Source organism: Achroia grisella, unplaced genomic scaffold (assembly GCF_030625045.1).
Source record: "Achroia grisella isolate CSIRO2021 unplaced genomic scaffold, CSIRO_AGI_Agris_v1 utg660, whole genome shotgun sequence".
NCBI classification, from domain to species: domain Eukaryota; kingdom Metazoa; phylum Arthropoda; class Insecta; order Lepidoptera; family Pyralidae; genus Achroia; species Achroia grisella.
The window spans coordinates 3,254,314-3,277,391 of record NW_026712984.1 but is presented as its reverse complement, the minus strand read 5'-3'; the positions used below and the strand labels follow the sequence as shown (position 1 = coordinate 3,277,391).

The 23,078-nt window shown below is 34.7% G+C and overlaps 2 protein-coding genes across 3 annotated transcripts in view; one reads left to right on the top strand and one right to left on the bottom strand.

Annotated features, from left to right (window-relative positions):
- The window catches only part of LOC131849853 (uncharacterized), a 49,228-nt gene extending 31,549 nt beyond the window's left edge, over window positions 1–17,679 (top strand). The window contains exons 7-25 of the mRNA XM_059199982.1: window positions 294–438; window positions 1,370–1,491; window positions 2,454–2,537; window positions 2,670–2,751; window positions 3,775–3,897; window positions 4,586–4,666; window positions 5,170–5,337; window positions 5,905–6,037; window positions 6,502–6,634; window positions 7,355–7,496; window positions 7,725–7,929; window positions 8,141–8,274; window positions 8,840–10,083; window positions 11,412–11,528; window positions 11,994–12,099; window positions 12,780–12,850; window positions 13,397–13,686; window positions 14,765–14,875; window positions 15,533–17,679. Coding sequence (XP_059055965.1) covers window positions 294–438; window positions 1,370–1,491; window positions 2,454–2,537; window positions 2,670–2,751; window positions 3,775–3,897; window positions 4,586–4,666; window positions 5,170–5,337; window positions 5,905–6,037; window positions 6,502–6,634; window positions 7,355–7,496; window positions 7,725–7,929; window positions 8,141–8,274; window positions 8,840–10,083; window positions 11,412–11,528; window positions 11,994–12,099; window positions 12,780–12,850; window positions 13,397–13,686; window positions 14,765–14,875; window positions 15,533–16,181 — 4,140 coding nt within the window. The 3' untranslated portion in view covers window positions 16,182–17,679. The remainder of the gene's footprint in view (window positions 1–293; window positions 439–1,369; window positions 1,492–2,453; window positions 2,538–2,669; window positions 2,752–3,774; window positions 3,898–4,585; window positions 4,667–5,169; window positions 5,338–5,904; window positions 6,038–6,501; window positions 6,635–7,354; window positions 7,497–7,724; window positions 7,930–8,140; window positions 8,275–8,839; window positions 10,084–11,411; window positions 11,529–11,993; window positions 12,100–12,779; window positions 12,851–13,396; window positions 13,687–14,764; window positions 14,876–15,532) is intronic.
- Window positions 17,680–19,010: 1,331 nt separating this feature from the next.
- LOC131849729 (elongin-C) lies at window positions 19,011–22,887 on the bottom strand. Of its 2 annotated transcripts, none has more exons than XM_059199845.1 (4): window positions 22,741–22,887; window positions 21,497–21,596; window positions 20,487–20,679; window positions 19,011–19,494 (listed from the first exon to the last, which is right to left on the bottom strand). In XM_059199845.1, the coding sequence occupies exons 2-4, from the start codon at window positions 21,588–21,590 to the stop codon at window positions 19,353–19,355; spliced, it is 429 nt and encodes a 142-aa protein (XP_059055828.1). In that variant the 5' UTR covers window positions 21,591–21,596; window positions 22,741–22,887; the 3' UTR covers window positions 19,011–19,352. The 2 variants fall into 2 exon arrangements, with proteins under 2 accessions (XP_059055828.1, XP_059055827.1); XM_059199844.1 differs by having other exon boundaries at window positions 20,487–20,688; window positions 22,741–22,886.
- Window positions 22,888–23,078: the final 191 nt, after the last annotated feature.

Below are 23,078 nucleotides of genomic sequence, written 5' to 3'. Positions count from 1 at the left end.
ATGCATGCTGTTGGTCACTCTATTAATAATAAACTCTCCCAAATTTGAATTTAAAAATGAATGTGTATCCCAAACTATTCAGAGTTTTATATTCAATATGGGTCTTAGATTAGGTATTATGTTTTAATGCATACATGATATATATAGAAAACACAAACAATCATACTCATAAACGCAAAATGTTTGCATTGCGCGAATAATCGAAGCCGCGACCATCAGAAGTAAGGCCGCCTGCTGAGATATTAAACCACTGAGCCCGTCATGTTAAATGAATTCTATGTTTTATATTACAGGTGGCGAATCTAAGCGACACGGAGTGCATGCTGAAGTATCTGGATACGATGCACACGCACTACGGCTACGATAGGGAAACGTTTACGGGTGCTCTCGGCACCGAGTGGGCCATACCCGTCGAACTGGCCATTGGGCCTGGTATAGGTTAGTTTTCCTTTATTCTTCCATAATTAGAATATTAGATGACATTTTTGTTTAACTGAAATGAGAAACGTATTAACGACCTACCTGATGGTAAATGGTAACCGTCATCAGAAATAGCTAGTCGAACTGGACGGTAAGGATAGTGATAAAAAATTAACACGTATATCTTATTAATATTATAAACGCGAAAGTGTGTGAGTATGGATGGATGTTTGTTACTCTTTCACGCAAAAACTACTGAACGTATTTTGATAAAACTTTACAGTAATGTAGCTTATATATAAGAATAACGTATAAGCTATAAATTTCATGCTGGTGAAACCGCGGGCTCAGCTAGTATATCATACATCAAAAAATATTTTTAAAATTTTACTTATGTACATCTGAAGAGCGCCACGTTGTCACGTTACATTTTTGGTAATAAACATAGTTGATTTACTGCCATATCTCACCATTTACACCCGAACACAGTTGCAAATCTTACAGGACTGTTTCTCTTTGCAAGTGGGACCTACTGGCAAACTTAAAAAACTATCTAGGTACTGTAGATTGTCTGTAAGAAAATGTATTTTTTGTATATGACAATGTGACAAACAAGCATTCGAGCCATCTGATGGTAAACAGTTACTTATTACATGAATCACCGAGGTATTTAAAAACCCCATGCTAGTATCTAAAGAAAACCTCGGCAGGTAATTCAATATGAAGAAAATGAACCCCTGAACTTGCACTATTTGTAACCACTTCGGTTCAAGGATGTGAGAGTGTATTAAAATTGACTGTTCTTATATTATTATACTTCAATTTTTTTTATATTTTTTAATAGAAAATTAAATCAATAAATGTTTTAAGAACTCAACTAACTTGATTAAAGATTATTTCTATTCTATTCTACTCAAATTTTAATGTGATTCACAATTTCCTTTCACAGATATATCGTACATTTCTCACAAAGCAGGCGAGCCTCCAATTTACTCTAAGATCGCTTCGTTCAGCGATATAGTTGCTGTGCAAACGCTCAAATCCAATTGCACACAACAATCGCAGACTCAGGTAATTCTACTAATCTCTGCTAATATATACTGCTGAAGCTTAAGAGATCAATTAGTGTTAGATAGGCTATTTATCGAATAAGGCTATAACTTATATAACATCACGATACTACCAAAAGGAGCGGAGCAATAATAAAAATATATTGCAATATCGGGTAAAATGTTGCCCAAACGAGGTTGCCTGGAACAGCTAGCGCTATTAGAAGTATAAGTTAGCCACCAGGATTTATAGAAACTGCTGAAAACAACCGAATTTCGTCAACACTAGTCAGTACTCAAGATATTAATTATTTAATGTTACAAATGAAATAAAGTGTATTTTATTACAAACACGACACTTTGTAATTGTTGACGGATGGATAAATGTTTATTACTTTTTCACGCAAAACCCTTATATATCAGAATAGTAGATCTTATATATAAAATTCTCATGTCACAGTTTTCGTTCCCATACTCCTCCGAAACGGCTTGACCGATTCTCATGAAATTTTGTGAGCGTATTGAGATGTTGGCCGATTCTCAGACCTAGAGAATCGGCCAACATCTATTTTTCATCCCCCTAAATGTTAGGGGTAGTCCTCCCCTAATTTTTTTTTTATTTTAAGGCAAAACGTTTGCCGGTACAGCTAGTATATAGTATATATATATAATATTATAAATGCGAAAGTTTGTGAGTATGGATGGATGTTTGTTACTCTTTCACGCAAAAACTACTGAACGGATTGTGATGAAACTTTACAGTAATATAACTTATACATCAAAATAACAGTCTATAATTTTAAAGATATTATGTAAATTAAGCGAAGTATAATGATAAATGTCAAGTAAGTGTAATGCAGACGAAGTTGCACAGGTCAGCTATAAATTTCACGCTGATGAAACCGAAAGCACGGCCAGTTCTTAGTATATATTTAGCATATTTTAAATACATGTTGTAATAATATCGTTAATGTTTCATTACAGAGTGGGTCCTGTGGAAAAGCAGCGCTACAGTTGAGGGTGAAAGGAGCCACAGAGACGTTGACAATAACGTGCAGTAATGTTGAGGTAATTTACACTATTAGATTACTTTTTTACTAGATTGTTATATTATTTATCTATGGATCTCTTTATCGTAATGCTCCATGATTTGTCGAAGACATCAGGATGTTTATTAAAAATGATAATAAAATATTTCAGGCCGCAGAAAGCTTAGCAGATCTAGTGGATGGTTACTGCAGACTCGTCACAGATTCGCAAACGTCGCTTTGGAACAGAACAAGTAAGTTATATATATGATGAAAATATATAATATATATATAATGAAAACTTTATACCGACTTTTATCTCTAAACATTTATATTCTCTATGTTCAGTAACAAAACTGTTTTAAACACTCTGTTAGCTCTTTTTGCGCCGGTACTTTTACACAGAAACTGTCATGTCACCACTGGCTATTATTTGGTAATTGAAGATGAAAGTAAGACGTTCTAAATAAACTATATGATCATTCAAATAGATAAGTTGACTGGTCACCAGTCACACCATCAAAGTGTTAACATTATATTTGGTATTCGTATATAGCATATATTTTATATAATAAACACTATATTAAACTATTAATTAATTCTATTATTATACAATATGTTTAAGTTTCTGACCCGCATGATATATTCGACCAGTGTGAAGTTTTAATGTTGATGATTATGATGTATAACTAGATAATGAAAAATATTAAAATGAATTAATTCTATTACAAGCTACTATATGGAAACAACTCAACTGTCAGTGTAAAAGTAAGTACTAGTGTTATAAATACAAAAGTATCTTGTTACCTTTTTGTGACTAAACGGCTGAACAGATTATAATGAAATTGATTTGAATATATATGGTATCATAAGTACGGGCGTTTATTTCAATAACCAGACAATATAACTGACAACAACTAATGTCTTTTAGAATTATTAAGACTGATCCTACTTTAGTGGTATACTACAGGTTGTATATACTTTATAAGTATATATATTAAACGGTTTGTACATACAAAATATATGACAAATAAACTGTTAGGGTATTTTCAGCGTAATAGAACCCAAAATAATGAATGTTCGATGTTTTTCTGTACGTATGTGGATAATAATATCAAAAACTACTTAACCTATTTCTCTCGATTTCAGTAATGTATTGTAAGTTAGGTTAGGTTCTTATAATTTCGTGTTTGTTTGATTTCAAATAATTTGTAAAGAAAAAATTAATATGGATACATACATATAGGCATCTAAGAAATTGTAACATTTGTTCATAGCTGAGATGAGTAGCAGTTCATCAGAGGGCAAGACTAGTTCTTGGGAGGCGAACACGGCGACGCTTCTCTCTGAAGATTATGCAGAAATTGTTGATGACGACGCGGATTACTCCACGCCGGCAGGTTGGTCATACTTAATTTACATATACATACCAATACATTCACATATAATTAAATATATATACGAATCAGCAATAAAAGTTCCTTGCGTAGAGAGCCAGGTGGTGTTGAGAAATAATACAATTACTATATATGAACAGACAGAATTACTTTACATATCTAACCCTTCAAAACGGAAACAACACGCACGCTTCGTGGCACCAGAAATAGGTGACAGAGTTACCTAAGCAGTCGATTTTCAAAGTAAAAGTATTACTAGGTACATTTATATATGTACATTTCCATATGTTTGTTCCCCATATTCCTTACTAAAATACTAGCTTACTTTATTATACCTATAACATACATGTTTGTTCAAGTCCACAGCCTTTTTATATTAGTATAGTTACCAATTAGTCATCCAATTTGAATAATCTATATGACAGATAATGTATTGTTTGTTAAACAAAGGAATGGCACATACATGTATTATATTTTAGTATATCTTGCGATGTCTGTAATATTGGTCCAGTCTAATGGCGTTAAGTTATTATCTTCCATCACATTGGGTGGTTCCGGAATCGTTGGGTGATGAGAAATTTTAATATTTTAATCTACATCGTAGAAATAAAAAAAACTTTATAGTAATGCACACAAATTAATATAAATATTTAAATAAAATTTGACAGTTTGATTTTGTTTTGTTTTTCAGTACGAGATTACGAATTAGTTCGAAATCAAATCGAATTAACTGGTATCATTGGTGAAGGACAATTCGGTGATGTACATAAAGGTATATACTATTTTTATATATTAACAACCTTCTAGTTAGGAATAAAAATATATTTTTTTATATATTAAAACAACAACATGGGTTAAGACGTTCAAACTAAGAATAATAGATTTTGAGTTTTAACGTCTTAATCAAATAGGATTTTTGAGAAGGCAGTTTTGAGATTTACTGCATTATTGCGTAGTATTAAAATTCTAAAGTAGAATTTCCATCCATATTCTTTTTTTTTTATATATATTTTATTAAGAAATATAAATTCTGATTTCAAACCAAACCAGCCTTCCTGGAAGATTACAGTAAGGTGAGGCTACAGGAAAAGATAGCAAAAATAATAACCGGATATGGCAAGTATTACTTGCCCCCTATGCCTAAGGAGGGTTGACGTTGGGCCGGTGATAAAAACTGAAGCCAAAACCAATTTCTCTCCTAATAGAAATTTGAGTGAACGGATTGATAATATTCTAAACTATAGAAAACATCATCATGGTATATGGTATTTTCAGGTACATGTAAAGTCACGTCAGCGAATCACCCATCGTTACGGCGACAGCTGGCATTACAGAAGCAGCATGGCCGCACCGCCGGTGGCGAATACGTGTTACCCGTCGCCGTCAAAACGTGCAAGATGGACGCCGACCTCGACACCGCAGAGAAGTTTCTGGAAGAGGCCTGTAAGTATAAGACTCTAATCGTCTTTTTTATACTTCTAGTGATAGAAGCACGATGCTATTTTTAGCTATTGTTGTATCATGAACAGAAATATGTATAATTTTAATTTATATAATTAACTTGCGCCCGTCCCAGCTTTTCACAGATACATTATAAATCTTTGTATTTTCACGGTTTGTTCTATAATACAACACGCATATATTATACATATAAACTTCCTCTTGAATCACTATGTTTATTGCTGAAAACAGCATTAAAATCCATAGCGTAATTTAAAAGATATAAACGCACATACCTTCTGCTACATTATCCGCTGGTCGTGTATTTAATACCCGCAAAATACAAATATTTATGTTCTTGAATATGAATTAGTAATTTAAACCTCTCTTACTAAATACTTTCTTATTTCTGCTAAAATCTTTGGGGCCAACATGGTCGTATCAAAATATATGTAGAATTTTAGGCCCTGTCTACAAAAAATACGTCAAATTAAGTACCTTCTCATTCCGAAGTCTGTTACATACATAATATAATGTATGTTCTTATTGTGATATGTGTTCTATCGTCAGATATAATGCAGCAGTTCAGCCACCCGCACATAATCGGCCTGGTGGGCGTGTGCAGCTCGCCGCCCATCTGGATTGTGATGGAGCTGGCCACGCTCGGAGAGATGCGCGCTTACCTGCAACAGAACGCCAGGAGGTGACCATCCTAAATATATACATTATATTCTATTTTATAGCCTGGCCATTTCATACAGAGCAGGTAGTTAGTACTTGTGTTATAGATATTAAACGAGTGATAGAAATAAAACTTTAAGCTTATTTAATAATTAAATAAAATTTAATTTCTAACTTAAAACAATTAAAGGTTATTGTTAATAAGCACTTTTGAATGGTAATTATATCACATTAATAATAAAATACGAAATTTCGCACACTTATAGTTTATATAGAGACAGAGTGCAGAATGCAAGAGAATTAAATATTTCTTTTTTAATCATGCATAAAAATACATTAATAACATCTTATTTATAAGAGAAAAATTACACACACTACCATGTATTTATATATACACTTTTGTTTAATATATATACACTTTTTTGCATTTTCGTCGTATTTCGACCACTTGGAGTCCTCGTCCTCTTAAGATACACGTGTGTACAGGTTGGAGATCTGCACGCTGGTTCAATACATCTACCAGCTGTCGACAGCGCTCAGTTACCTGGAAAGCAAGAAGTTCGTACATCGAGACATCGCCGCTCGCAACGTACTCGTCTCTACACCCACCTGTGTTAAGGTACCATATATGATGATATGCTCAGCTTATTATTTTATTATTAATATTAATATTAATCTCTGGACAATTCACACAGCGCCATCTAGTCCCAAGCTAAGCAGAGCTTGTGTTATGAGTACTAGACAACTGATATAAATACATGGATACATTTTTTTTGTAAATATATTATACACATAGATAAATCCAGACCGATACAACAATCATATTCATGAATACAAATGTTTGTGCCATGCGAGGAATCGAACCCGCCACCATCGATCGCAAAGCGGTGTGTTAGACCGCTAGACCACCGAGGTCGTCATTTTATAGTTATACCCAGGGGAGGGAGAAATCAGAATTTTTAATTCCAACTACACAAAACAATGTAGTGTGTAAGGGATCTGACTTTATAGGTAGTCCAATATATAATTTATATTAATATATGATAATATTTAAATTGCTTAAATAGACTTCCGTCATACGAGATTTACTCGATTACATTGTTTTATGTAAAAAAATTTGTGCCGCAAAAATTGGAAATGTATATTTGTTTTATGTGTGAATTAATACAGTAAAATGGCATATGGCGATAATACAACAACCCCGGGAATATAATTAGTCTTTAATGTATTTTTTTATTATAAAAAACTCTTCATTTGTATAGAAAATGAGTTTGGTATTTTGTAGTCATAATTTCAAAATCTCTGTTTCTTTATTTAAATATATTGTTACAATTTACAGTTAGCTGACTTCGGCCTATCAAAGATGGTAGATGACAAGTCGTACTACAAGGCATCCCGCGGTAAACTGCCAATCAAGTGGATGGCGCCAGAATCGATCAACTTCAGGCGGTTCACATCTGCTTCCGATGTCTGGATGTTTGGTATGACTCTCGTTTACTGTATATCGTATGGCATCGTAATAAGGCTTATTTTACAACAATAATACTTATAGTAGAAACTGTATACAAAACGACGGATGCGTTCTTTCGTTTATTAACGAAAATAAATCCTCGAATATACGTTTAGTTTATTGTACAGTATATTTATAAGGATAGCTTTGATTTATCCCTACGAAGACTACGAGGACTAAAGACACCCCATATGTGTAGGCGTGTGCATGTGGGAGATCCTGATGCTGGGCGTGAAGCCGTTCATCGGCGTGAAGAACAACGACGTGATCGGGAAGCTGGAGAACGGCGAGCGACTGGCGCTGCCCGCCGGCTGCCCGCCGCGGCTCTACTCCGTGATGTCGCGCTGCTGGGCCTACGAGCCCTCGCACAGGCCCGCCGCCCACCTCCTCAAGGAGACGCTCTTGTGAGTACCCACTGAACCAGGCGCAAGGCCAGGTAAAGGAACACCAACGATAAAGGTGATGTCGTTGGACGTAGACAAAAGGGTCTTAAACTTACACCAGGATCCCTAGTCCCGGGAACTGTTCAGAGTTTCCCTCTGTGCCACGCGGTACGCGCACGGTGAATCCATGAAAAGCTAATAAGATTATCTAATGAATACGTTTAATGTGCAGTGAAATTCTACAAGAGGAGCGCAACAGTGCGTGGGACACGATGCGGCGCGAGAATCGTCGTGTGGCGGCAGCGTCCTGGGGCGACGAGCCGCCGCCCAAGCCCAGCCGACCGCACGCCAACCACAACCTCGCAGGTACAGTACCACGCACACACAGACACACAGACACACAGACACAAGCCCAGCCGACCGCACGCCAACCACAACCTCGCAGGTACAGTACCACGCGCACACAGACACACAGACACAAGCCCAGCCGACCGCACGCCAACCACAACCTCGCAGGTACAGTACCACGCGCACACAGACACACAGACACAAGCCCAGCCGACCGCACGCCAACCACAACCTCGCAGGTACAGTACCACGCACACACAGACACACAGACACAAGCCCAGCCGACCGCACGCCAACCACAACCTCGCAGGTACAGTACCACGCACGCACGCACTCGTGTGAGTCTCACGCACAGACACATACAAGCTACACAAACAGCCATCACAGTTGTGCATTAATCGTAGCCATAAGAACATCGATCGAACTACATACACCAATAGTAGCACGATGTTCTTATGGTGATGGATGATAGAGGGAAGTGGGATTAATTATAACCGGAATGTTAAATCGTTAAAAATGTAAATGCAAGTGAAAATAAATTTTAGAAATAATAGTATTCTGTAATGTTAATATTTGTCAACAGCGGTGGACTCTACGTCGGTGCAGTCGGTGGGCGCGGCCCCACAAACTTACATCGTAGCACAAAACCCCCTGGTGCTGGCGCATCTCCTCCGCGAGAACCAGTCGCGAGCCATCGACCCGCAAGCGTACACCACACCCGCATCGGTATTCAACACCGTCGCCGTTGACTTCGCTGAAACTCTACCGGAGGACGACCCCAACATCGTTGACAAAATCATCAACCCTAAACCTGACGAGAAACTTGACATACCCCTCCAAACGGTTCCCATCCCGGTCGCGAGTTTACACAAACTAGACCCAGTAGTCCCCGAACAAACTGACGACACTTTAACCGTCGTTGTAGGCGCGAGTTGCGATAATCTCTGTCAAAACACGCAGACCATGTCCCCCAGAACGGACGTTTCGTCTCAAAGTCAGAGCGAGACGGACGTATCGACGGAACCGTACGCGAATAGGGTTCGGTCTCTCGAAAGGAACACGAGGGGAGTCAGTCTTTCCACAGCTGAGAGAGCGCCAGTTAGGATGGGGTCGCTGGAACGTAATGCCAGAGGTAGCCTGTCTCACAGAGGGTCCCCTGTTCCTATAGCGCCGTTCACGAGGCAGCATTCGGTTCCGGCTTCACCACCACCGAGAAGCAGGAGGGAACAGGATGTAGGACAATTCTCGGTCCAAGGCGCCCTCAATGCACAGTTGGCCGCTAGCGTCGTCAACAAAATGAGACACCAACCTGACCCTCCTCTCGTCGAGGAAATATACGACTTCGGCGGTGAGAACGTCAAAAGTTGCGCCGCCATAGCCGCTCAGAAAGCAATGTCGAAGTCTTCGTACAGACCCTCGGTGTCAGGCATGTCAGTCTCCCATCCCACGTCGTACGGAGTTCCCGTAGGTATCGTTCAAGGCATACCATACCAAAGTCCGGTCAAGCCGAACGTTAAAATGTCTAGTCAGTTCGTGAGATCGTCTAGTCCCGTGTACCCCGCTAATCAATTTGCGGCGCAACCTATGGGGGTTGTACCCCCGATGTCGTATATACCTCAGCAAATATTCAGTAGCCACGTACAAGGCGGGCAACCTCTAGCATACCGGCCACAAGCGGCCGCCCAAGCTGCGAGCCAATCCGCGGTACCGTCGGAGGTACTACCTCCGCCCTCACTACCGTTGGAGTCTCTGCCGCAAGATTCGATGCCGCAATACGCCTCGCGGCAAGACTGCGCGGTAGCAGCGACGAATGTAGTACCCATTCAGGTGACTTTGAGTAGATCGGCGTTTTCCGCTTAAACTTTTTTTTTAATTTCACGCGTTTCAACATGGTGGTGTACTGGGAAACTTTTACTTTGATGTGTACGAATCTCGTTTAAATATAGAACACGAGTGTTAGTGAATTGTTTTTTTAATTACGTTCTTGTCATCAAAGACAAAAGTGTATTGTTTTAATAAATATAGTGCCTTATATTTTAGTTTTTAGTAGAGTATGCACAAACAAGTGGATTGCATGACTTAGATTTTTTTAATGCGTGAATAGTATTTTTTATATGTAGATAGAGAGTGCATGTGTGTGTTTGTCATATATTGGAGGTCGATATTAGTTACACGATCATATTTCAAAATGTTGAATTTTATTTTTAATCACAAAGTGATATTTAGTTTTTTACGGTAGCTTTAAATATTATTTCAGTAATATCAACATTGTAAATATGTAATTATTGTTTTCACAATAAATATTATTTAATTCACACCTTTTTTTCTTATGGGGTAGGTACTTATAATATAAATGGACTCTATATGTACATAAATATCCCAAAACATAACATTTAATGTATATTCCTTTGTATATGAGCCTTATTTTTCTCCTTTTTTTTACAGAGTTTTTTTGTGTCCATTGGGTTTCTCCGGTAGAATTTTGGTTTTATTTTTTTATTATTATTTAATTATATTTTCTTTCTTATTGAAATCACTTGTAGTGTTTTATAGTATTTATTAAATACATTTATCAAATAATGTATTTAATATTAAATAAAAATAATAATGTTTAAATTAAACTATTGTGAAAATTACTGGTTGACTATTGTAATGTTTTTCTATTGTCTAAGTGAAAAGAAAATGTCAAAACGAACATTTAAAACTACTTTTTCATATATAATATGATTAGTATGTTTTAATATATTTTTTCTTTAACAAATTAAAGGAAGAATAGACAGTTTCCTTTCGTGATAAAAAAACAAAGATGAATGATTACCATGAAGATTTTATTTGATATTTTATAAATGTCAAAACTATAAATTTTGTATATATTTGTTATAAAATAATTTAAGGCACAAGTGGTTTCAATACAATTTATCAATAAAAGAACTAACGTTGTGATACAATACAGGACTTGATAACGTCTTTCCTTATTTCGGTGTATGGTTGGAAATCTAATAAATAACCATGTCCAATTCTTATAACTACTAAAATAAAAAAATATTTCATAATTATGTATAATATAAAAAATCATATACTAATTGAAACAACGTGAGTTCTTAAAGTGGTAAGGATTGGCTAGAAAATATTGAACTTTACTTGTTCTACAACAGAGTCCAGAATTCGATACGGAACAAGCAGTGGAGCGACGGCTACTCGCGGAATTAGCGAGACAACACCATCAGAGTGAAGAGGACAGAAGATGGCTGCAGATGCAGGAAGACAACTTGGTATTTTTTTTTATTGTTTTAATATTTATTATTGTAATAATTAAAATCTTTATTTATAGCATGCATCAATATATCTATTTAGCATGTGTTTAAATTTATGAAACATGCAATTTTGTACATAAATGTTTATGAAAGCAGAGGATATAAATAATAAAATGAAAAGAAACACACATAGATACATACTTGTGACGTTCCAAATTCAGATATATATGACAAAAGCTGTGTATATATGTGCGTATGCATATATAACACAATTCCAAACGATATGACAATTATTATGACTTAAAAGAATTCTTTGAAAAATAAAATAATATATAGTTCAATAATGTTCAAAAAATGTTATATTTTTCAATATTTCTTCAATAATAATTTAATCAAGAAAAAGTAAAGTATAAACAAAATATATAAATAATAACTATAAATTTAAGTATAAATTTAGACTAACTTTAAGCATTCCACTTCCAGCAGAAACGTCTCTCAAATATGCAGATGTCAACCGAGTCCGAGCCGAGCGGAGCGGAACGAACTGAGCGGACGCAAGAGGAGCGCCCGATTGCACACACACAGTCAGGTGAGATACATCACATGTACATGATGATTTAGACTCTAAATGCAAACATTTAACGTCTAAAATTAACTGGTTAAGTGTTAGTGTGAAAGCTTCAACCGATTAATGAATCATATTAATAGGCAAAGCAAAAACTTTGTACGAAAATTTTGCACACTTATACTTTATATAGAGAAGCAGTGTAGAATTCTAATTTTGTTTTAATTATGCATAAAAAATACATTAAAACAATAAAAACATATTTGACACCCACACGTATACTCTTTAGTTTAATAGTTATTGCTAGTTCAAAGATAAAAATAAGAAAAAACCCTGAACCATATAGTTTTATCTAAAATTTACTCTTTTAATAGGCAATATATAATATTTATTATTATTGTTTCGTTGTCTAGTCAATTAAAAAAATAAAATCAGTTGAGTTTCTTATCAATTTTTCTCAATTAAATTTGTATTCTTTGGACTGGACGGTAGGGAAAAAAAATATAGAAAAAAAATTATTTTTGATTAGATTTTAATTCATGGACTGAAAGACTGAAAGTGGTAGTAAGTAAAATATTTATCTGGTCAAAGTTACAGCAGATTCACCCTTAATGGTTAATGACTCTACATTTGATGTATTTTTTAGATGTAAAAACGGTAGTATTTTAAAACTATAATATAATATATTTTCTCTTTGGCAATAGGTGCAAATTCAACAGAAACTAGTCCAGCAAATACAGTCAAGACAAAAGAACAAGCACCCAGTGAGGATAAGGTACGTTTTTAATTTGACTTAAATGTATTTTTTATTAATCAGTAACTTCTATATATTGCGTTCCTTTAACTTAATTTTAATTAGTAGTATAATTATATATATCAGGTAATTACAAAAAAAATATCTCAATGTCATCTCCAACTACATACAATATTTAATATATATGTACTAATATTTTTTTCTATCCGTTAATATGAAGTTTTATTACTGTAATAAAATAAATTAAAAATCAAACAACTTTCTTGGATTAAAAAGTTAAAACACATTTCGATTATTGTAGATCTCGGTTTTTATGAATGGAAATTACTCGTGCCCTAAAAGATTGTTAGGTTTTTTGGTTTCGTCGCGCTCTTTCAACAACCTAGAGATAAAAATTGCAGATGAGATTGAAATTGCGGACAAACGCGGTCAAATTTAGAAAAAATTAAGTAAAAATAAAGAGATCTATCGTTCTCTATTTTTATCTCTCTATTCGTTATTATATTATGTATTTGTGTTGAAATGTTTGTCTAGAAAATTTAATGAACAAACATTATCTCGATGCAGGCGCCAAAAGTGCATGCATCTCGATCGTCGACCAAGGACCCGGTGTACGCGGCGACCACGGCGGTGGTGCGGTGTGTCATGCGGCTCGCCAACGTGGCGCAGGGCGCGGGGGGCGCGGCGGGGGCGGCGGGGGCGGCGGGGGGCGCGGCGGCGGCGGCGGCGGGCGGCGAGGGCGCGGGCCCGGCGGCTGGGGAGGTGCTGTCGTCGGTGCGGGCGGTGGGCGCGCAGCTACGCTCGCTGTGCGCCACGGTCGACTTGGTGGTCGTGCCGTTCCCGCACACTGCTCAAAGGTACATGGCTTTTGTTTTATTAAGCGACAGTTCGTTTGTCACACGTCATTGTTACAGCGCAATGCCCTTATGACGCCAGCAGCGTGTACGAGAGACGACCTAATGCTTCTTTCTCTTTCCCACAAATAATATGTATAAACTGTTTGTAAAATTTGTTGTAGTATTTTTTCCTATCGCCTTACGCTACAGTTTCTGATTAGAAGAACTGGCATGAAACTCACTTTTAAAGTCTACATCTAACATGCAATAGAATTACTGGCTTCATATTCAGTATAATAAATACTAGTTCTTTATACAGTGTACCATAAGGATAATCTGTAACATCATTATTAATTGATAAAGAGGACTAGTTGTTTTCCACAATTCATCTGCTTTTTTCGAGTTGAAATATTCCTATATCCATCCTCATGAACAACTAACCTTCATATTAAATTTCATTAAAACAAATTCATATTTATAGTCATAATAAGGTGAAAAACAGACACACTTACATATTTATAACATTAATATATAAATTATAAAGATTAAACAACGGCAAGTGTTCATATGAAATATGGTATATGGATATGCAGTGGATTAAAAGCAGTAAATACTGTTTAGTTTATCTTTAATTATTTATCACTTGTTATTTATAATAATCAAATCCCACTCATGTACTCGTATGTTGCACCTGTTATCATCATTTTTCCGTATGATAAACAATGATTTATTATTATAGTTGCTAGGTAGCATTATCTACTAAATTCAATTGTGATGATTTTTTTTTTCGAATTATTAGAAACCTCAATACTCTTTGTGACATGACCTTAATCAGATGTCTTTAATATTTTGATAATTAATTACTGCTAGTTGTTAGTTTGTAATCACTCATTTTAAACTACTCCTTATAACATTGGCTATCTGCGAGTTAAAGTCCCGTGAAAATCGTTTCAGACAGACAAAATATTTTAGGGTTTCTTTTTTATTTGAATATACAAACAAACACAAATTTATTTAATTGTATATGTATATACTTTTCCACAAATTCAATAGCAATGAATCTTCATATCATATGTAACTAAATATTTATCTTTTATAGGGAGGTTGAGATGGCTCACCAGGTGCTGAGCAAAGATATGGCAGCGCTAGTAGAGGCCATGCGACTGGCTATACAATACGCGAATACCACGCTACATCAAGAATACACTAAGTAAGCATAATGTTTCAATTTTCTATACAATGTGCCGTATACGTAATACTTATGACATCTTCTTAATGAAAACTTCACCATTTTTACGGAAGTCGAAGACTTTTACCAGTGATTATATACAGGAGTTGCCCCCTCGCTCGATCCCCCGTCCAATTCAAACGGGGATCTAAATTTAGACGGCCTTAGCTGAGGTTCGAACCCCTAGCGATGCCCTCAGATTAAAGTCGTATCCTTCAGACGGGAATTGGCCTTGAACCGCTCCAAGGCCTTCCGCGGGTTTAGAATGCCAAATGCACTCCACATTTGGCATTCTAAAACCGCGCACGGAACAGCATTAACGTAGTTCGAAAAAAAAAAGTACTAAAGCACTTTTATCAAGAAATGAAGTAGAAATTTTTAAATATTTGTAGGGAATTACACAGGCGGCGCTCATTGAATGAAAAGACAAATTCCACCCTTTTTCTTGGGAACAGTGATTCACTTTCATGATTATTTAACTTGAAATAACTCTTTATGACTAATACTAAATAAACAAATATTAATGAAGACATTAGAAAATGAATTTACGTTTTTAATTTTTGTAGTAACAAATTCTGACTAAAATTAGACAGAAACCTATGTAGATACAATACTATAATAATATTTCGTTAATTTCAGGAGAATGCTCGCCGCGGCCCATGTGCTGGCAATGGACGCAAAGAATCTTCTCGATGTTGTAGACTGCATTCGCGAGAGACACCCCACCATCGACTGGCGGGCCGCTCTCGAGCCCGACCCCGTCGTACCCACCAGTCCGTCCCCCCAAACCACAAGTCCGGCCCCCCAAAACCAAACCTTAACCTCCCAGAATCAAGTCTTCGCCGCCCAAAACCAATCATTCACACCCGAAAACCCAATACTAAGCAACCAGTCGTCTGTACAAGAAGATGAACCTCCACCACCAAAACCAGCCTTTAAAATCAACCAGCCGGTCACAACTGGACAATTAAATGTTACCGAACATCTACCGAAGGAACACAGCAGTCTGCCGGTAACATCCAACAGAGTGTCAGCTTTAATACACAATTACAACCTTTACGGGAACATCAGGGAGCCACAACATATATATGGCAACACTGAAGGCGGTGGTTCCTTCCAGCATTCCTCGTCAAGCATCAGCGACGATGGTAAAATCGATAGCGCGCCGATGGAATCCGTCAAGAGCCGCGTTCAAGCGATATCGGGGAAAATGGACTCGCCTCCTATATACTCGGTCAGCAAAAAAATTATTTCCATCGACCAAATCGGTCAGAGCGATCAGGGATGAACGCTGTCAGCTTACCGATTTAGTTTGCTTGTAGTGGCAGTTTTGTTTCCGCGGACGGTACTCAGCTTTACTAAATAAGGCTATGAAATTGTAGATCAACTAGGTACTTACCGGAATATGCTCATTGACGACAGCATTTATTGATACTTAATTTTTTTTTACGCGCTTTAGAACTGAACGTAGTGCGATGCAAGCTTCTTCTAAAAGACATCTAAATGCTCAATATTCTTCGTAGCGAATATACATGACTTTAATCTTGAGCCGAATCTCCGTTTCATTCATCAATCCATGAAACATAGATTTTAATTTATTGTATTAGGATTTAATTTCAATTGACATGAAAGTTAGTGATCTTGACATTCAAGTAGGTATCAGAATAGAATCGCTTGGCTTATTATTACTAAGTGTAAAATGTTGCCAAATCAAATAATTTGTAATCCTCCTTATATTAGTATTCCCGGGTCAAGGTCAACGAACTTTCTTAGTAAAAATTCACTCGACGAACTTATGTTGTATGTCGTTTAGTGGATAATATCTATTAACATATCATCTGCATTGTTGTGCTTCAAATAAATATTGTCGTGTTGCATATAACAATATAGATATATTATTCAGCATATTTACATTCACCTATCATGTGTTCTCATACGATATCATACAAGTATCATTATTCTCTTAAAATACTTTCATCGAATAATCATTACAGATTATTTATTTACCAACTTCAAAATTGTCATTACTCCAAACTTATCGTGAATCTGTTGATTTGTGATATTATTGCCAATAAATGACCTAATTCGTGTAACTTTAATTATAAACCAGCTTGCAGTACATGCCGATATAAGCACATTCCTTAAATTGCACCATGTAAATTGTAATTTATTTTCATATACAAATTTTATATTTTTCGGTGTAATACAGTTTTTATACTGAACGAGTACTGGTATTTATAAGTAACATAATGAATTCTTCCATACAACAATAATGGTCTAATTAATTGAAATTAATCATAAAGTATTATTTTGTAATCTAAATGTATTATTATAATGTGTATAATTGGTTTAGTTAGGGTGCGTCGCAGTCACAACTCTATATAGCATTTACATTGTCACTGGATAGAAATGGTTTTCTTTGTAAAAATGTACAAAACATGAATTGTCCATAATTATTATAATTTTTATCCAAAGTTTTTATTGTAAGCTTAGATCTCAGCGAACCGTAGTGTTTATAGTACATTAAAATTATAAGTTGTATCAAAGCAGAATTTATTTATTGACGAATCCTGATTTGTTTGTAAAGTTGATTTACTTATATTAGTATTAGCAGGATGTCATTCCAAAGTATATGATATTGTAAGCATTAACATGTAGTCAGTCAGAACATTATATTGGAACAGAGCGCGAAGTTTGTCTATGACTATCGTGGGGAGGACCGGATTTTGTTTATGCATTAAACTGAATAAAGTTCAATAAAGGACAGGTCAAAACTGTTGTTTTATTTGATATAAGTAGTGCTCACTACTTCAACCGCGTGAAAGTTTGTAGATACCTAATAAATAAACGTATATGTGGCGCCATCTATTATTTTATTATTATACTAATTGTAAGTGGCGTATTAAAACAATTATATGAACACTGAAGAGTAATTTCTTCAGCTTTCTTTAGTCTGTATATTGACATATCCTGCAAAAAATCATGATATACTCCAGCCGTTTATACGTGAAAGCTTAATATACAATCAGATTAATAGACGGCTTTCGCTTGGTCACGGTTTTATGATTTCATTATATGAGAAACTAATTATTCGAAATTGCTTCGCACTCACCCGCTAGCGTATACCGTTAACTAATCAACCAAAATGTATATATTTCAAACATATCCTATATTACTATAGTCGATGACTGGACACAATATATTTATTTAATTATTGAAACTGATGAAGATCAGTATAGAGTTTGATGTAGTCCTGACTCCCAAACTAGCGTGGCTGTATATCAGGAGTCATATACCTCCAAATATGAGGTACAATATCTTTATTTTATTTTGTTACAAATAATGCAAAATCAAAGATGTTTGTACAATTTAGGTTTATTAATAAAGTACAAAGCAATACAAATTATTAAACAGAGTATTTTTTTTAGAGTTATGTAAACGAAATTACAAATCATTCTCATTTGAAACTGATCAGATCAAAATAACTCCATAGTTCATATAACATAGAAAACCTTTGATATCAATCTTTTACAATTGAGAACTGTTAGCAATAACTTTACATAATAAAGCAGCAGTATTAGTGTTCCTATTTATATATTCACAAAATAAAAAGGTTCATGGAGAGCTTTTAGTATTAGTAACAATAAACCTTCTACATATCATTTCTTGTAATGTTACCGTAAGACAAATTAAAAAAATAAACTAATTTTTTATACCATATAGATTGATATAAAATAAAAAAAAGGACGATTACTTCTTAGCTCATTAATATTGCTATTTGTTAATTATACAATCATGTGTTATTATAAAACGAATGAAGTTATTTAAACAGCATATTGCATTCAAAGTTAGAAATTTACACAAAATTATTCTTAAATTTTGTATTGACAATACAATGAAGAATATTACGTATTGATTTGGTGCAGTCTGATCTTTGATTAATAAGAAAGTGCATATCAGTACACTCAGCCCGTTACACCTTATCTAGTGTATTACAATCATTATAACAGGTTCATTGTAATATACTCCCTTTTAAAATTAATAGGAAACAAAAATACCTTAGCGACTAATCACAGACGGGGTTGTCAGAGGCATTATTAACAATGATGAATGACATGTTGATCTCAAGACTTAATATGCCCACATTACGTTAAGTAGTTATATATTAAGACAGATTATTGTCCTACGTAACTGTTCTGATTGGCTAATTTCCAAAGAGAGCGGGGCGTAGCAAACGAATTGATCAATCCAACGGGATCGCATAGGATAATCATCGTTCTGAACCGAATGTGTGACCGCCCTAACCTAGCATATAAACAGATCGAAACAGTAAGTTAATTGGTAATATTCGTCATGAAGAAAATAATATGATAAAATGTAAGCTATACCACAGATGTATATCAACTTTTGTTGTAATAATCACACAACTCTTCATATCTTCGAAGTTTATTGAATGTGTCTAACAGTCGAGGAAGTTAGCAGCCATTAGTAGCTCGAGAGCAATCTCTGGAGCAATGGGGAACTCAGGAATTTCAGTGGACGAGTTAGTGTAGCGGACTTTGTATGTGAAGTACATACATACTTTCTGTAGTACATGCGATCTGTGAACAATAGAGGTAGATGTTATAAAAAGACGTTTGCGTTAGTATCCTTTTCTCATATATTTCATCCACCAAACAGCTTGCTTTGCAAAATAATGGTACAAAGCCCATAGCATCCCAATATTTTTTTTTCTCTGTTTTTTTTAATTGGCGATCATTTGCAAGACTATAAACAGATGTGTTGAGTGCTGCTTTGTATTTTTTGTAGGTGAAGAGGTCAACACCACTTTCGCCTTACTACAGTATATTCCTCCTCGTCAGTCACTTGACTGTGTGAGAAGGCTCCAAGAGCTATGCTGCCAATGGATTAGGAAGGCTGGATAGAGTCGGTTTATATATTTCTTGTTGTACAGCTTTATTTCGTCATGAATTGTTGGCAAGTTGGCATACTAATAATGGTAAGGCATAAGTGGTATCATAAGATGACACGTGATGTCCGTAGCGCGGTACATGTATAAATATAGACGACGGTTAACAATTACCATCAGGTCGGTCGTCTTTCTGTTTGTCATTCCAATAGCAGAAAAAAAATGCTACACTGTTATAGACTTATAAAAATTTTATTATAAATTTTCTTTTTATCGAAGGACTCAAAGATGTGTGACCCAAAACGGGTACACACATAATATTATTTATATTAAATTGTAATACGGAACATATGGACTCTAGACAACTGTTAAAAATTCAAAATTTCATATATACACAAACACCCAGATCCATAGAGATATTTATATTTTATGGGAATGGAACACGCGATCATTAGAAATACGGTAGAGAGTAGGAAGTGCTACACTGAAGACATCAAATAGAAATATAAATAATCTGCATACATTTAAACGTCATATATGGATTTTTTTAATCTACCACTCAATCCGAAGGCAGATTCATCACATTCATCACAAGAAGAATGAGCAAGAAACTTACGTGTTCCTCTTTTAAATAATGTTGTTCAATATAAATACATATTAACAAGGATTAGAGAAAATACTTACGGTATTTCCCTAAAGTTGACTTCATTAGCTTCATTTTCAGCGAACTGGCCGGGACCACTCAACATAGCTTTGATTGTCCCTGAGGTGAGGGCATGCTCTCTTTTCACTATGAACTCATGTCCGTCAGAAGAAACCAGCTTCACATACATGGCATCTGGACCTTCGCAACCACCAAACACTTTCTCTTCGGATGCTGCAGTACCTGACACAAATTACAGTTTTTTTCATTAACATGGAGAGCAATTATTACATACTTTTTGTCTAGTTGTAAAAAAATATTATTGGCAAAGTAAGAATTTTTTATTTATTTATTTATATAGGAGCTTAGGATCACAATAGTGAGCTTGTTAGCTCTGTCTTGAATTCTTAATTAATTACACATTTACCTACCTTATATTTACATTACAACTAAAATTTAATTTACAGTAAGACAAACATCACTGATTTATAAATTAGTACAGATTGTTTTGATACATGTTCTGATAAAATATGTTGAAAATTGCCTAATTTAAATTTGTCTTTCAGTCTCATTCTTGACGCTTTTCATCAACAAATGTTGAACATCATCAATACAACTTTGACAATTGGGGTATGTACTTTTTTCATCAGACAGCAGAATAAAATTAAAATAATGTACAATTGTGCAACTTTAATAATAAATCTATTGTATAGAGTAACAATTACTTCCTTAATTAATTCCTTGGAGGATGCCTATGACATGACAAACTTAAATTTCAAAAGGAATATATCAAAAAATTAGTTATATATGTATAAACTAAAAGGAACACAGTTACTGAAAAAATATAGTATATGTATATTTTAAAAAATTATAAACTGATAAGTCAAGGGTAACAAAAGTAATAATAAATTGAATAACTAACAAATATAACAAAAGAATGTAATATAAATTGCAGAATACAAGCTTATTATCTTTATCTCTTAATAGTTGAGTTTATAGATTATTGTCTTAACATTGAATTTTCCATTATACAATACTACAGTGGGTTTACCTGAAGCAGCCCCACTCCCAGAGCGCTGTTCCTCGGCTACACTGGTGCCAGAGGGTGCAGCAGAACCCGCTGATCCAACAATTTGTTCCGACATTTTTATCTGAAATAACAATTGCATAATTTTTCTAGAATATTACAGTACACCTGTTGGTAAGTTAATTATTCATAACAAAGGTACACCAGGAACTTCAATGTAAGTTGATGACCTTATGACAGAGGTATATATTCCTTTCTTGAAGGTTACAATACTGTATCAGACAATATACCAAACTTGAACAAAATTGTCAAACTTTACCGAGCAAATTGAAATAAGCCACAAAAAGTTACAATATTTGTATCTCTCAAAACATGACATTGGCAAAATCACCAATCAAAATTGGTGGCAGCCATTTAAGATAATGAAGAAGACTGTATCAGACATTACAAACACTATTCTTAGTATTACATCTGTTATCCATTGATAAATTATAAAAGTATTATTTATAAAATGCCAATTTACAACAAATCACAACAACCAAGGACAATTCACATAGTTTCTTCTACAATTCACATAGTTTCATCTAGTCCAAACCTAACAGAACTTGTACATGAATACTAAACAACTGATATAATTCGTTTCAAGTATTTCTTTAAATCTATAAATTATATTGCATGTACATGCAATACAAAGACTCTCATGAGTTCAATTGGTTGTATTGTGTGAGAATTGATCCTTCACATAACATAATATGATGCACTAAACAACTAGAACATCAAGACTGTCCACTAAATATATATATTACGAAGATATATATAAGAAGATCCTTATATGTCTTAGAGCACAATTATTTGGAACATTTAAAGACTGTACCTCGATTCAAAAACCACTCTGTTTAAGAAACGTTAACTAGAAGGATTTACACAGTACATATATAAATTAAAAAATATATACTGAATCATGATAGTAGGTGGATTTGTAATCCAAAATTCACTTTTATCTTTACAGTAGTAGATAACAATAAAATTGTTATCTAAGTCCAGATGTGACGGCCTCGTCATCTATAGGCGATTATACCTGTATCCCATTTTCACTTTCATGCTTACCTATTTAATATTAACACAGAAAACTAATACATAAATAAAGCCAAGAAAATATTTCTCATTGTTCTCTATGAAATTAACGAATATAGGTAAAGGATCAGGCACAGAATATAAATATAAAGTTTAAACATCAAGTAAGTGATAATAATATAAAATTTAGGTACCTCAATGTGTGGCCGAATTAATTGATGTAGAATGAATTAAATTGTAAAATATTGTTTAAAAATAAAAATTATTATATTGAATGACATTCATTAAAATTAAGATCTAAGGTTGGTTTAGTTTGGATTGGTTACTGATTTTGACATTCCGAAGACAATGGCAGTGACACTGAAGCAAAACACACCTATTGCTTTTTTTTAAGTTTCTTTGACTTGGAAGAATAGTTTGTAGCACCATACAACTTCCATAAAAGTTTTTTAAATCACGTATAGTTTGTTGTTTATCAAAAATCAGTAATCATTCATTCTGTATATAAAAAATATTACAAAATCTTAAAATA